The 16,236-nt window shown below is 43.2% G+C and overlaps 1 protein-coding gene across 6 annotated transcripts in view; it reads left to right on the top strand.

Annotated features, from left to right (window-relative positions):
- Window positions 1-6,203: 6,203 nt before the first annotated feature.
- Window positions 6,204-16,236, top strand: part of PDCD1LG2 (programmed cell death 1 ligand 2) — a 100,522-nt gene continuing 90,489 nt past the window's right edge. For 3 of the 6 annotated variants that reach the window (XM_045468025.1, XM_045468027.1, XM_045468026.1), the window contains exon 1: window positions 6,208-6,615. In XM_045468025.1, the coding sequence (XP_045323981.1) occupies window positions 6,594-6,615 (22 nt within the window). In that variant the 5' untranslated portion in view covers window positions 6,208-6,593. Of the gene's footprint in view, window positions 6,616-16,236 lie in introns of all 6 variants that reach the window. The other 3 variants (XM_045468030.1, XM_045468029.1, XM_045468028.1) reach the window with 3 other exon arrangements.

The following is a 16,236-nucleotide window of genomic DNA, read 5'->3' as shown; positions in this document are numbered from 1 at the left end:
ACAATCAGTACAATAAATTTTAAAACATTTTCATCATCCTGTAATGAAACCCCATACCCTTTAACAGTCACACCTCTATATCCCCTCCTAGTCCGAGTCCTCAGCAACCACTAACTACCGTCTGTCTCTAGGGGTTGTCTGTTAAAGACAGTTCATATCTGTAGACTTATACAGTATGTGGTCTTTTGTGACTGGCTTCTTTCACTGAGCATGATGTTGTCAAGGTTCAGCCACACTATAGACTGAATCAGTACTTCATTCCCTTGTAAGGCTGAATTCTTTTCCACTGGATGGATACACAAAAGTGTATTTATCCATTCATCAGCTACTGGGCAGTTGAGCTCTTTCCACTGGGGGCTATTATGAATAATACTGCTAGGAACATTGGGGTACACTTTTTGTATGGACATACATTTTCATTTTCTCTTGGTTATATGCCTAGGAGTAGAATGCTGGGTCATATGGTAACTCTACGATTAACATTTAGGGGAACTGCCAGAGCCCAGTTCCACTTGAAATTCCAGTCTCACATCCTTTTCAATCTCCCCCTACTCCAGGAACAGGGTAAACATGTGGGTCAGCTCTCTTGGAGTGAGAGAGGCAAATATCCCCAGGATGGGTCTGGGTCAGGCCAGTGATGGTACTCTAATAAAGGCCAAGGACCCCTGTGCCTGTGGCTTATCCCCCTTCTGTGTCCCTTGAGGCCACAGGAACCATGGAGTTTTTAATGGCCACTGAGGGCAGGAAGGCCTGGGATGAGGGGTGCCTCGATTTTCATCATCCCTGAAAACAACCCCACAGCCCTTCTGACATCCCAGAAATGGGGTACTTTAGGGAACCTCTCACCTTCAGAAACCCCAGGCAAGCAGCAGGTGTTACATTTTATGAAGAGCACTTTCAAACTTCAGGACGTCCAGCATCCCTTTCTTCCCTCCCAAAGATGAGAGGAGAAGAGAACAGTACATATCCCCTCCAGGACCCCAGAAGGTCCTTCTGGTCTCTGGAATCCCTCTCTTGTGTTTTAAATTTGAAAGGCTGGTGGAAGGGGTGCCTGGGTGTTCAGTAAGTTAAGCTTCTGACTCTTGATTTTGGCTCAGGTCCTAATCTCAGGGTTCGTGAGTTCAAGCCCCACATCAGGCTGTGAACTGACAGTGCCTGAGCCTGCTTGGGATTCTCTTTCTCTCCCCCTCTCTGTGCTCCTCCCCTGCTTGCATGAGCTCTTTCTCTCCTTTTTTCTCAAAATAAATAAATAAACTTAAAAAGAAAAAAGAAAAAGAAAGAAAGGAAGGAAGGAAGAAAAGGAAAGAAAGAAAGAAAGAAAGAAAGAAAGAAAGAAAGAAAGAAAGAAAGAGAAAGAAAGAAAGAAAGAAAGAAAGAAAGAAAGAAAGAAAGAAAGAAAGAAAGAAAAGAAAAGAAAGAAAGGTTGACCAGTTCAACCTCTCCCACCCCTGCCTTTTCCACCCTCATTTCTCAGCCCTATGCCTCAGAGACTCCCCTTACTGAGGTCTGACAGTTGTGACTTCAGTAACTTTATTCTCCACAAGGAGCTATCTCAAAGGAACTTCTTCCCTAATAGTCAACTGACGGGAGATGGACTGGGGAAGTACTTCATCAGTAGCTCCCATGAACCCATTCAACTTAAAATAAACCTCCCTTTTATCTGAGTTGCTTTCAGAGAATGAGCCAAACTTTGACCTCATTCCTTCTAAAAATAAACACCCATCTCTGTTGCTCTGGCCAGAACACCCTTCCCCACCTTCCCTTCCCTCATATTAAGGCAAGGTCTTCCTTAGCAGGTAGAGATCAGGTGGGTCACTAGAGGCCGACCTCCAGTCCCTGGACTCATCATGAGTCAAGGAAGACTGGTTTCCAGGGAGGCCCCAGGTGGTCTTCTCCCCTCTCTCTCTGCCTCCAGTTGTCTGTGACCTTCTCCATCTTCAAGAGAGGGGGCTAGCCATCATTGCCATTCATCACATTCCACATCAACACACATCAGAGCCTTAGTTGCTCAAAGAGGTAAAAGAACTGTATGCTGAAAACCATAGAAAACCTATGAAATAAATTGAAGAAGACACAAAGAAATGGAAAAACATTCCATGCTCATGGATTGGAAGAACAAATATTGTTAAAATGTCGATACTACCCAATGCAATCTACACATTCATTGCAATCCCAATTGAAATAGCATCAGCATCCTCCTCAGAGCTAGAACAAACAACCTAAAATTTATATGGGACCACAAAAGACCCAGAATAGTCAAAGTAATGTTGAAAAGAAAATCAAAGCTGAAGGCATCACAATCCCGGATTTTAGCCTGTGCTACAAAGCTGCAATCATCAAGACAGTATGATATTGGCACAAAAACAGACACATAGACCAATGGAATAAAATAGAGAACCAGAACTGGACCCACAAATGTATGGCCAACTAATCTTTAACAAAGCAGGAAAGATTATCCAATGGGAAAAAGTCTCTTTAGCAAATGGTGCTGGGAGAATTGGACAGCAACATGCAGAAGAATGAAACTAGACCACTTTCTCACACCATACACAAAAATAAACTCAAAATGGATGAAAGACCTAAATGTGAGACAGGAAACCATCAAAACCCTAGAGGAGAAAGCAGGCAACAACTTCTTTGACCTCAGCCTCAGCAATTTCTTGCTCGACACATCTCCAAAGGCAAGGGAATTAAAAGCAAAAATGAACTACTGGGACCTCATCAAGATAAAACGCTTCTGCACTGAAAAGGAAATAGTCAACAAAACCAAGAGGTAACTGACGGAATGGGGAAAGATATTTGCAAATATATTGGATAAAGGGTTAGTATCCAAAATCTTTAAAGAACTTACCAAACTCAACACCTGAGAAACAAATAATCCAGTGAAGAAATGGGCAGAAGACATGAATAGGCACTTTTCCAAAGAAGACATCCAGATGGCCAACAGACACACCAAAAGATGCTCGACATCACTCAACATCAGGGAAATACACATCAAACAACAGATGTTGGCGAGGATGCAGAGAAACTGGAAACTTCTTGCACTGTTGGTGGGAATGCAAAATGGTGCAGCTACTCTGGAAAACAGTGTGGAGTTTCCTCAAAAAATTAAAAATGGAACTACCCTACGACCCAGCAATAGCACTACTAGGAATTTATCCAAAGGATACAGGAGTGCCAATTCAGAGGGGCACATGTACCCCAATGTTTATAGCAGCACTTTCAACAATAGCCAAATTATGGAAAGACCCCAAACATCCATCAGCTGATGAATGGATAAAGATGTGGTGTGTGTGTGTATACACACACACACACACACACACACACTCACACACGAATACTACTCAGAAATGAGAAAGAATGAAATCTTGCCATTTGCAACAACATGGATGGAACCAGAGGTATTATGCTAAGTGAAATAAGTAAGAGAAAGATATCATATATTTTCGCTCATATGTGGAATTTAAGAAACTTAACAGAAGACCATGGGAGAAGGGAAGGGGAAAAAATAGTTTCAAACAGAGAGGGAAGAAAACCATAAGAGACTCTTAAATACAGAGAACAAACTGAGGGTTGATGGTGGGCAGGGTGGGGAAGAGGAAATGGGTGATGGGCATTGAGGAGGGCACTTGTTGCGATGAGCACTGGGTGTGGTATGTAAGCAATGAATCATGGGAATCTACTCCCAAAGCCAAGAGCACATTGTAACATACACTGTATGTTGGCTAACTTGACAATAAATTGTATTTAAAAAAATAAAATAAAACCTTGGTTTCTGACTTTGGGGAGGTTGCTAAGGCTAGTTCCAGATAAACTCCTGACTCCTTGAAATTCTCACCCCTTCCCAAGCTCTTGGTCTTTGTTCATTTCTCCAAAACCCCGGGTGCACTTTTTTTCTCATTCTTAGGCTGGGTTCTTTTATTTTTTCTCTATAAGGCCAAGCAGGGTGGGAAAGGTTGGACTTGTTGTTTGGATCTTGAACAGTTAACACTGATTTATCTCCTGCTATTGGACAAGGAGTCTTCTAGATGCTTTACATGAAAATTTACATCACATTACATTATATACACTGCATCTGGAGGAAAATATCTGGGGAAGAAAGAAGTGAAGTGAATTCTGCCCTGCATTTACAAAGTGATCCTGGTAAAGCAGAACAATCTCTCTTTGCCTCAATTTTCCCTTCTATGAAATGGACCTTGGAGGCCTTGGAGACTGGTGGTAGACATTGGTGAGGTCATTATTATGCTTATCATATTGCAGTATTTTGTGACCTACGTTCTAATTTTCCATTAGTAAGTATCAATGCAACATGGAGGGGTCTGTATTCTGCATGTCAGCTATGCCTCAGGGATCTTTTGTGATAAAGAGAACGACACTAAATTAAATAAATTGGAAACAAACATAAACCCTTGGCCAAGTTCTTAAACTGATTTCTTGTTGCTGTTGGTTAGCAATTGAACTTTACTGTCCATTACTGATTTTTGATGATTATTTCCACATCTTTACAAAAGTCATCTGTGTCCACGGCAAGTTATTTAGGAAATAAAATAGAAGTCACAAGAAGAAACTAAAACATCACCTGCAAGTCCTCCACCCAGAAATGTGCTGTTAACACTAGTTATCTACCCCTCCGGTGTTTCGTTGAGGCATATGGATTTCTAAGGCAGTAAAGTGTGCTGAGATTCCAGTTTGAGTTTCGTTTGGGAACTTTGTCAAAACTCCCAGCCCTTCTCTGGGTTTGAGATGAGTCTTTTTGTCCCCCCAAACCTCAGTTGCTCAGCAAGAGCCCAGAGGAAAGAGTGGAGGGAAGAGGTGGACAGAGAGGGAGGGGGCTTAGAGCACAGAGGGAGAGATACAGCGGGGAGTGGGTCTCCCCCTTCAACACAGGCAGAACTCTGATGGATGGTGTGGGGATCTTGAAGACACTAAACTCTGAGAGCCACACGGGGGACCTATGCCCTTTCTTTAGACTATCACGGTAACTGGAGAAGGTCAGGTAAGAGCAGGCATCCCCCCTGAAACCACACACCCAGAGCTGTGGGTGGAGAAGCAGGTCCCCAGAGGAAGTCTGGCTTCCCACAGACACAGCCCCATCCTTGAGGAATAGGCAGCCAGTCCCATTTGTAGCCAATACAAGTTTTATTCCTTCTTGTTTAACGGATGCAGTTGAAAGAACAAGGAAGAAAGAAGAAGGCTGCTTTTTCAGAAGAAAACCAATTAAGGCACGTCATGGACAGAGTACGAGAAAATATTAGATAAATGCGGCTAAGAACACACACCCTACGTGCACCTCAGAGCCTTGTCCCTGCTCAGGCCACACCTATGAGCCCAAGGGGATGGGGCGGCAGGAATGGGTTGGTCATCCAGCCTTGCGCTCAAGTTGGCCTGTTCTGCACCCGCTTTGAGTCTCACTGCTGGAAAGCCTCACATGTAGTGGGACCACAGAGGCCTGAGTCCAAATTCAGCCATGCAGCTGAGGAAGGGTTGCTTGACCTCGACTCTTTCTTCATATGTAAAATGGGCCCGATGGTATGTAGACCACACATTGCTCCGAGAATGGAGTCCTGTAGTGGGTCAAACAATTTCCCCAAATATTTATGTCCACCTGGAGCCTCAGAATGTGACCTTATGTGAAGCAAGGTATTTGCAGAAGTGATTACTTAAGATGAGGTCATCTTGGATTAGGGTGTGCCCTAATCCAATGGCTGGTGTCCTTCTAAGAAAAGGAAAGGACACTCAAAGATACACAAGAGAAGAAAGTCCTGTGAAGATGGAGACAGAGATTGGAGTGATCAGCTACAAACCCAGGAGAGTGGCCAAGGCTTGCCAGAATCACACGGCAAGCTGGGAATCAGCAAGAGGGCATTCTTGACTGGAGCCTTTAGAGGCAGTGGCCCTGTGACACCTGATTTCACCCACCTTGCCTCCAGAAATGTGGGCAAACCTTGAGCGTAGTGTCTGCTGTCTTAATCCACCCAGTCTGTGCTAACTTCTTACAGCAGCACTAGGAAACAAACAAAGGCACCTGCAAAAAGTCCCTGGCGCACAGCTAGAATGTGCTGGTGTTCTCTTCCTCCCCTTTTCCTACCAAGTGCACCAGCTTCTTCAGGGACACATTGCAAGGTGCACCTGAGGGCAGAGGAGCAGTGCTTAAAAGCAAAACCAAAACTTCTCAGTAGGCTGGGTTTCAGCCAGTTCCTCAGACTTAGTTTTGGTTTGAATTACCCTCGTGTTACAAGGAAGCCTGAGCTAGATGGAGATGATGTCTTTTCTTCTCTTCCCTAACGTACCTTACGTGACAGCTTTTTGTGGCCCGTCCTCATATGTCCCTCTGCCAGCTGGGAAGAATCCTGGCTGGGAGCTGAGGCTTGTTGCAGTGGTTTAGGTAGCAACCTACATTTTTTTTTTTTTTTTTTTTGGTTTTGTTTGGTTTCGGCTGTTTGTTCAGTTGACTCCTATGACAGAGTCTGACACAGGAGCTGCTGTTTGTTGCTTCTTTTCTTTAACGTCTTTGCCTGTGGAGTGGGGCCAAGTTCTGATGTGAGTATCCAGTAGGTTGAGATTTCCTCCTCACTGAACTGGTGTTGCAGACGATGATGAGGCTGCCACGGTCAGGTAAGTGTGGGCACACTTTCCCTTTACATCATTGCAAGCAGGAGAACATCTGCCTCGGCAGTTATGTTCAGGCACGCTAACAAGCTAATATCTTGCTGTCTCCAAAATAGTGGGATTTCTCAAGCTCGCTTGTATACGTATTACATGTTGGGAAGATTTATGAGCTGAGATTTTTTTTTTTTTTCCTGCACAGAATAAATATGCAGTGCAAAAAAAAAAAAATTAACTATCTTGAGATTGTCTCTCAGCTTAGAATTTGGGGAAGGTTAATGGAACTTAAAAATTTGTTTTTTTGTTTTGTTTTGTTTTTTGTTTACTTCAGATCTCTGGTTGTAACTATCCCTTTGGCAGGCAGGCAGCGTTCCAGACTAATCTGCGTTTACAAGCTATGCTCTAAGAGTAAACTGTTTAAAACAAAGAAAAGCAACAAAAAAAACCAACTACAATTAAATTAACTTATAGTACATGCAACTGTTAGTTTTAATTAGATTAGAGGCTTACTAAATTAGATTCGAGGCCTACTAAAAGACTTACTTTTCTATATAAAACGATTAGAGCAAGATTAGCTAACTGAAAGAACACTGTTGCTATGTATTGCTCACTGCCTGGGTGCAAATAGTAGAAAAGAGAGGACCGTGGATTTCATGTGGGAGAGGGGTGAAGTGAGCAGCTTGAGTGAAATTGCCTATAAATAAGCTTTCTATTCCTGAAATTCTATGATTCTGTGCAAGGGAATTGCAGACATCGATTAACACAGTGCACAGTAAGAATATTCAGTGTGAATAGTAATCAGACGTAGTATCCAGAGTTAAATGCCAATTGACTGGATTTTCTCTGAGCTCCCTTCCAAGCCCAAGAAGTCAATGCATGCATGAACACCATATTGCTCCTGCCTCTCAGAAGTGGTCTATGCGCCTTCATTACCTGAACTCTCTCTACCAGCAGCTCTTGCTGACCTGCAGCTTCCAGATGTGCTCTCCCCAGATTTCTCTTTCTCGGGAGCCTTTCCATTCGACTGGAGGTCTTCAGGGGCCAGGACTGTACCTTTTAGGTTCTCTGAAACTCAATGCCTGGCACAGTGCCTCAATCATGCAGAGGGTGCCTGTTGAGTTAGAAAACGATTTGATTTGATGAATCCACAGTTGAATCGCCAGATGTGGGTCATTTGTGCGTTTGTGGAATACCCAGGGAGCAGATGGGGGTTGATTTGAGAAGAATACAGTGCAAATGAGCTCAGAGGCAGTATTTCAGGTTGTGCTTCTGAGTCAACTTGCTTTAAGATGCATGGGATAGAGATCCATAGATTGTTGTGTGACGTTTTTATTCCACATAGCAGTGCCCAAATATACCACGTACCTTCACTGGGGCATACTTAAGTCACCCTGCGGTGAGGCTTCTGCAGCCTGGTCTCTTCCTGTCACAGCCTGCTCTACCATTCCACCTGTCTCCTACACCTTGTGGTCCCCCCATCTTTAATCAACTGACAGAATTCCAATAGATACAGGTATCTGAAAGTTTATCCAGCACCAATCACCTCAGTGCCTTCCAGCACTCTCTAACACCTCTGGAGGCTGGTTCCCAGTTCTAATTTTCCAGATCTGTATTATCAATCCCTCTGCTTCTTGGGATTTTCCTCCTTTGGCTCTGAGATACTATGGTGGGGAGCTTTTCATACTCTTGGACCATTTCTTCTTTGCCTTCTGCTCTGGACTCCTACTCCTGCTCTCCTAATTTGGAGGCATCCGTCAGAGAGAGTTCAGACTCTTTTTTTTCTCCAACCTGTGTTTTTATATACTTTCCCTCTGAGAGAGTTAATTCATTCCCCCAATGTCAATTGGCATTTGCATGTTGGAATTAACATGTTTGTCTCTAGCACTGAATTGTGCCCCAAACGTGAGGCTTTCATCTGTCTTGAGTTGTTTCAATTACTTCATGACTCAAACCCCACTCGTGGCATTCCCTGTAAAATGGCTCTTGATCTAGTCTTTCCTCCACTCTACCCCTCTGCAATGGCATCACCATTGTGTCTTGATTTTCAGGCTTCAAAACCACAGTCAACTTGTTGCTTCTCTTTCTTTCCTGTATGGCTGATCACTTGTCAATTGTTTTGTCAATTGTTTTGTCAATTGTCTTGTGATGAGTTTCTCCTTCCTCTGCCTTTCTTCCCTTTTCTGAACCTAAGTCAGGGGCTTTACCAAACATCTGAATTAATACTATGACCCCCTCATTGAGTGACTGGCATTCAATTTCACTCCCTCATTTCTATACAAACAAAAAAAAAACCCCATAGATTTGATCTGTTTCACATACTTCTTTGGAATTGTCACTCACTTGTTGACAAGCTATAACTGGCATTAAACCATTGACAGAATGTCTCAACCCTAGATATGCTGTTCCTGGTCCTCCTCGATAAGACCTGAGTGTGTGTGAACCTCTGAGATTACTTCTAACTCTTCTGCAGGAGCCTCCAGAGTAGCTCCAACTCCCCAAATCCCACTCAATCTTGGACGTATCCTCCCACCAGGCAACTTGTATGGTCTGGGCATTTTCATGTAGAAACCTTTCACATCGCCTCTTACTATTTTTCATGTGTACAGAATTTTGATGTTCTGACTATGGTATAATGTCTTAGAGGGCAGGGATCCTTTCTTACATGAATCCTTGTCTTGATTCCCACTTTGACTTGAGTGAATTTTCTAATTCAAAGACGTACAAAAAGTGGAGCATCATATTCATTAGCTAAAAAGTTGAGATGCAATTTAAGTTAAACTTGAACTGATGTTAAATTGACTAATGTCTCAGGGTGCCTGGGTGGCTCAGTTGGTTAAGCACTGACTTTGGCTCAGGTCATGATCTCACAGCTGGTGGGTTTGAGCCCCACATCGGGCTCTGTGCTGACAGCTCAGAACCTGGAGCCTGCTTCGGATTCTGTGTCTCCCTCTCTCTCTACTCCTCCTCCTCCCCTGCTCATGCTCTGTCTCTCTCAAAAATAAATAAACACTAAAAAATTTTTTTTAATTGACTAATGTCTCTTGATGCCTAGCTCAGAGCTTTCCACCATGCCATTGAGAGAAGCAGCTTCCCTAGTGGCCTGGGGGAGCCATCTCAGCATGACTCTTCACCAATCTAAAAAGAGTGGCCCTTATTACAAACAAATTTTAAGTCGTTCCATATTAAAAATGAGAAATTCTGGTCTAAATAATAATAACAAATACATACATACATGCATGAATAAATAAAAATTTTAAAATAAATAAATTAAAAAAGAGTGGCCTTGCTTCTTCTCTCTCTCAAGCCTGAGCATCTTGTGACTGAGAGCTCCCTTCATGACTCTCTTTAGGGCCACAAGAAAACGTTCTAGAATTTAGTGTCTTCTGCTGTCCTGTTCCGTTTCATACCATGACTAGACCCCAACCTCTACAGTATGTTCATAGGCAGAATTGTCAGGAATTACCCAGAATTCATTAAGAATTATCCAGAAATTTAAGAAATTCAGCTAAACTGATCATTTGATTGAAAAAATGTCTTTTCTTTTCTTTCTTTTCTTTTCTTTTCTTCCTTTCTTTTTTTTTTTTTTTTTTTTTTTTTTTTTTGAAAATGTTTTTTCTAGTCACATTCTAGTGTATTCCTTAGAGGGGAGCTTGCCGGAGTACAGACAGCTACAATGAACATCCTCTGCCTGATGGAAACCCCAGCACAAACAAACACATACATAAGGAATATACAATCAGGATAAAAATGAATGGCCATGTAGGCCTGGACAATTATATAGTTATCTCCAAAACAAAGGTGAATTTCAGAAGGGGAGATGGAAGGAAGAGGGAGCATGGGTGTTTGAACACATTCATTTCATCTCATGGAGAGGTGTCCTCTCTGTGCTCTTTCAGCCAAAGGCGTGCCTTACATACAGATGCTTTGTAAATGATGCTTGAGTGAATTAATTTGGGAAGTGCACTCCATAAGTTTTCCAAAGTAACTCTTTCGGGCTTTGCCAGTCTGAATATAAAAGAGTTCAAACTTACCAACAGTAAAGGTTCCCAGAACCTGCTCTTAGAAACCCATTCTACAGTGAGTGACATAAATCCATGAAAATTTCTTATTTGATGAAAATGATTAAACAAATTAAGTTTTCTGTTTCTCTCATAGAGGAAGGAGTCAACTGGGGGCCAGTAGTCTCAGAGTATGATACCATATTGCCACACAGGCACTCGTTCATCTGTTCCTTCAGGGAACAGTCATTATCCTTTATAAACAGTTATAAACATTTATGAAACACACGGACATGCATACACACAAACACACACCAAGATAAAGAGGAGTGTTATAAGGACCTAATACAGTACAAAGAGCTCTTGTTCTAACATGAAAGACAGACGTGTAACAAATTAATATACCAACAAGGAGTTGAGTGCTAACATTAGTGAATAGCAGACAACAACTGAGGCAGAAGGAACAGCTTGGAGCAGCTAGAAAAGGCTTATCTACTTGTGTTGAGTGCATAAGAATGTAAGGCCACTTAAGGAAATATTTATGACCCAGTACAGTTTCTTCGAGCTCCAGTAGAAACTGAGATAGAGGGGAAATAAGATTGGACAAAATAAATGGAGATCAGTTAAGAGAGATTAGAATCTCAGAGCACCTGTGAGGGCCTTGTCATGGAAAGCACCTGTATTACTTCTGTGGCTAAGGCAGGAGGGACCAGATCTGAAAAAGTTGTGTAGCCCACGCAAAGGAGAACTTTACCTTATAAATCACCGGAGCTATTGGAATCTTTTAAGCAGGAGTGACATGGTCACATTTGATTATTCAGTATTCAGGAGAGTCTTCCTGCCAGGTAAATGGATAATTCATTCATCCAGTATGAACCGAGTGCCAGCTTCCTACCAGACACAGTTCTAGGGACTGAAAGATGTTAATAAGCAAATCAGACAAAGATCTCTGTCATTTTAGTGATTAGATTCTTATCGAAGACAGTAGATGATAATATAACAAATGAGTGCATTATGTGGCATGTCAGATGGTTATGAGTGCTTTGGAAAGTTGAGAGAGCTAAGGAGAATTGGGAATGCTGGAGGAGTGGTGGTGTTGTGATTTTGCATAAGACAGTCTCATCGGAAAGACCAAGGAAAGTCTCTGCATTTAGGGAGTTGCACACTGGCAACAAGGTCTGCTTTTGAGGGAATGCATCTGGGGAAGAAGCCCCAAAGACCTGGCATCAAGCTTAGGGCCACTTAGAGAACTCCAGAGTCCCAAGAACCCAGATTGTGGCGGGGTTTAGGGGCAGGTCAAGGGCCCCAGAGGACACTCTTAGCTCTGCAAACACCAGGAGCATGGCCACTGTCGAGTCCACTAAAGCACAGGGCTCAAGGCAGCGATCCCTCTTGCCTGGACTACTAGACGGACTCAGGACTTTATTCTCAGTGAAATGCTAAGCCATCAAAAGATTTTGAGCAGGATGCTCTGCCATGGTATAAAGCGGAATGACGAGATGCTGAATAAAGATGATGGCAGCGGGGTGGTACAAAGAAGAGGCATCATCCAGAAGTATCCTGGCATAGAATTAATAGGACTGGGGGATGGACTGGATTTGCAAGACGAGAGACGAGTAGGTTCAAGACGACACACCCAAGATTCTGGCTTGAGGTAGGTGTTAATATTATTTGGCATTACAGGAATATAGGACACAAAGAGTTTTCGTAAAGTGCCCAGGGCCTTAGAGGTTCATAATTCTAGACCCAGGTTTTGAGCTCAGATGTGTCTGACTTTAGAGCATGAGCTCTTATCCATTGCACAGAAGAGACTATCCCTAGCTGGAAGAAGCTGCTGGTTGGAAAGTACCTTCATAACATTATCTATCTCTCTGTGGAGGTAGTGTGCAAGGAAAGTCCCCTTAGACGGGCAAGGAAGAAGGGGAAGTTACAGCCAGGTCTGGGTGAGCCAGGCGTCCTTTCTGTTGCCAGAATGTGTTACACGCTATCCTTCTTAGCTCTAGAAATAAGAATGCTGGGCAAGTGCAGCATGAAGATGGTTTCTTTTCTGGGTACATTTGCCTTTTCAATAAGGAAGAGGGTCTTCAAGTCCAGCTAAGGTCTAGCATTTCCCTATGGAAAGCACTTGATGGAGCTCCTAGTTGGTACCCATGGTAATATGTCTCTTTCTAAAATGAAAACAAGATTACAGCCCTCTGTGGACCTCACAATCCCTCCTAGCTACTGCCTCGTTGCTCTCTCTTGTTATAATACTCTTCTCTGAAGCACTGCCTATATTCTGTTGTCTCTACACTCTTAGCTCTTATTTTCTCTCCACTTCACAGTCTTTTCATCTGCACCAAATCCATGGACGTCCCACAAGTGGGCTCTCTCATGACCTCCACGCTGCTAATGCCAACTCTCAGCAGCATTTGGCTCAGCTGAACACCCCCTCCTTGGAACACTGTGTTTTAAACTCTAGGTTTCCACAGGGCACCTGGGTGGCTCAGTTGGTTAAGCATCCGACTGCAGCTCAGGTCATGATCTCACGGTCCATGGGTTCAAGCCCCGTGTTGGTCTCTGTGCTAACAGCTCAGAGCCTGGAGCCTGCTTCGGATTCTGTGTCTCCCTCTCTCTCTGCCCCTCCCCCACTCATGCTCTGTCTCTCAGAAATGAATAAAAAAGTATTACAAAAATTAAACTCTAGGTTTCCTTATAATTGAGGTGTGGCGAGGCCAACAGATCAGGAGATAACTGCCATTGAAAAAATAGGTTGTTGTGTCTTCAGATCTTGAGAGAAGGAGGCATGCCACCCTTCAGGGACCACCTAGGGGAGCACCTAGGTGGCTCAGACAGGAGGCAGAGCGGAAAGGGAAATGTGGCCAGGAGTCTTTATTGTGGTTTCCACAAGAAGGGATGGGAAGGCAGGCTTAAATTGTCTAGTTTGAAATTATTCATCAGGATCTGGAACATAGGGGTTGTCCCTTGTTTTGTGGTACCTGGCCCCAGGGTTGTTGGGGCAGTGAGGAGGTGGTTGGAGTGTGGGGTTCTGGATTGGTTGGTTTGCATTTGAAAGGCACCCTCCTGGTGAGTTGCTCACTGCCTCTAGGAATTGACTAATCTTTGGGGTGGGGACGGGGGCTAGTCCCTGCAGGATCAAGAGCCCAAATGTCCAAGTATCAGAAAACTGAAAATAAAAGGCGGGATTAATTAGCCTTTTTACCCTTCCCCTCAATCTTCTTTGCTAGTGCCCGCCGTCCCAGGGATCTATAAGTGTTGGAACGGCCCACATTCCAGTCCTTCGACACTTTTTCTCCTCTGTCTCTCTCGTGGTGATGTCACGCAGCCCTATGGCATTAAGTAACATGTAGACATTGAGCACTCCCAAATTTACCTCTACCCCAAACTCTGGACCCCCTGTTATCCAACTGCCTACTACATATCTTCACGTGGATGTCGAGCTGGCATCTCAAACCGAGTACGTGCCAAACACGTCCTGATTTCTGCTCCTTAATCTGTTTCTCTCCTCCACCTTCTCCAGTTTAAAAAATACCACCTGCATTGCCCTAATGCCTCAAGTCTCAAATGTGGAAAATTTCCTGCATTTATCTATCGTTGTCAAACTACATATCCAACCTGACAGCAAATCTCATAAGGTCTTATTTGAAAAGATAGAAAACCTAAGTAAATGGAAAGACATGCTATGTTCATTTTTGGAAGACTTAACATTATGAAGATTGGTATATTCCCCAATGGATCTACAGATTGAGTGCAATTCCTATCAAGATTCAAGATTCCAACTGCCTTTTTTTTTTTTTTTTTTCCTTTTTGGAAATGGACAACCTGGTCCTAAAATTCCTGTGGAAATGTAAGGGAGCCAGAGTAGCCACAGACCCAGGAGCTCAGTCTTTCTGTGAAGGAAGCCTAGTAGCTAATCATTCACGGCTGCACCCTGAGAGGCAGGGTGCTGATTAACACACCTGTAGGGGCTGGTGTAATCCTTTCCAGAGACCTTGGAAGGCTGGTGCTATTTGCACACTCATCCTCTGACATACTGCAGAACACTAGTGTCTCCTGCCAGGCAGCCTTACAGGGTATACTGGGTTTTTGCAGCAGCTGCCCAGGGGACTCCTTACCCCTTCATCACCCGGCTCTGTTGGCCAGAGGGCTTGAATTGCTAGGTTCCAGAGGACTGTGAAATTGAGAGACAGCTCTGGGCAGGGTGATGCCTCCAGAGCACTGCACAAACAGCACACTGATGCACACACCCCAGTCTTTCTGTGAGGAAAGCCTTTTTGCTTCTCCTAGGGCTGCACCCTGAGGGGCAGGGTTACTGTCTTTCACACATTTGGTGGCCTGCAGAGCTGCTCCTGATTAACGTAGGCTGTGGGCGCCATCTTGGTGCCCTCCCTCTGCTTCATTTCAGTTCACCAGCAGGACCCAGAAGAAAGTTTGTATACTCATCTTGAGCCCAAATTGTTGTGACTGCTACCCAGAGGACACCTCCAAATTGCCTGGTTCTGGTGGCCAGTAGGACTTACACTTGCAGGCCACAGGACTGTATTATTTCTATACTTTTGCAAGCTGATGCCTGAGGATCTGACTTTCAATCTACCTGAATCTAGATGTAAAGATCCTCCCCTTTTGGATACTAACAGGCACATCCTCCACTACTGGGAATTATTTTAAGAAAATAGAATCAGCTGCTTGGACAAACATAAAGATTTGCAAGACAACCAAGAGATGAGACATGGTTGAACATTAAGGTTCATCTCCTACATAAGACCAATCCTTCAAAACTGGGAAAGTAGTTGTTCCATCTACAGTGTAGAAACAGAGAGTTCAGCAAAATGAAGAAAGTGAGGAATATGTTCCAAAGCATTCAATAACTAGTATTGGAAATATTGGACAACCACATGCAAAGAATGCAACTGGACCACTCTCTTACACCATACACAGAAATCAATTCAAAATGGATTAAAGACATGGATGTAAGACCTGAAACCAAAAAAGTCCTTGAAGAAAACATAGGCAATGAGCGTCTTGGCAAAAAAAAGACATACAGATAACCAACCGGTACATGAAACAGTGCTCAATGTCACTAATCATCAGAGAAATGCAAATCAAAACCACCATGAGATATCACTTGTTAGAATGGCGAGTATCAAAGAGACAAGAAATAACAAGTGTTGGTGAGGATGTGGAGAAGAAGGAAGCTCCTGTGCACTTTGGTAGAATTGTAAATTGGTGTGGCTACTATGGAAAAAAGTATGGAGGTTCCTAAAAAAAATAAAAATAAAACTACCATATGGTCCAGCAATTCCATTTCTGGGTATTTATCTGGAGAAAATGAAAATGTAACTCAAGATATATACACCTTCATGTTCATTACAATATTATCACAGTATTATTGATAATAGCCAAGATATGGAATCAACCTAAGTATGTGTGTGTATGTGTGTGTGTGTGTGTGTGTGTGCGTGTGTGTTTGTGTATGAGAGGGAGAAATGGAATATTATTCATCAAAAAAAAAAAAAAAGAATGAAATTTTGCCATTTGCAACAACATGGATGAACCTCAAGGAGATTACACTAAGTGAAATATGTGAAACAGAGAAAGACAAATATTGTATGATTTCATTTACATGTGGAAT

Source organism: Leopardus geoffroyi, chromosome D4 (genome assembly GCF_018350155.1).
Source record: "Leopardus geoffroyi isolate Oge1 chromosome D4, O.geoffroyi_Oge1_pat1.0, whole genome shotgun sequence".
Classification (NCBI taxonomy): domain Eukaryota; kingdom Metazoa; phylum Chordata; class Mammalia; order Carnivora; family Felidae; genus Leopardus; species Leopardus geoffroyi.
This window is presented reverse-complemented; position numbering and strand designations above follow the sequence as displayed.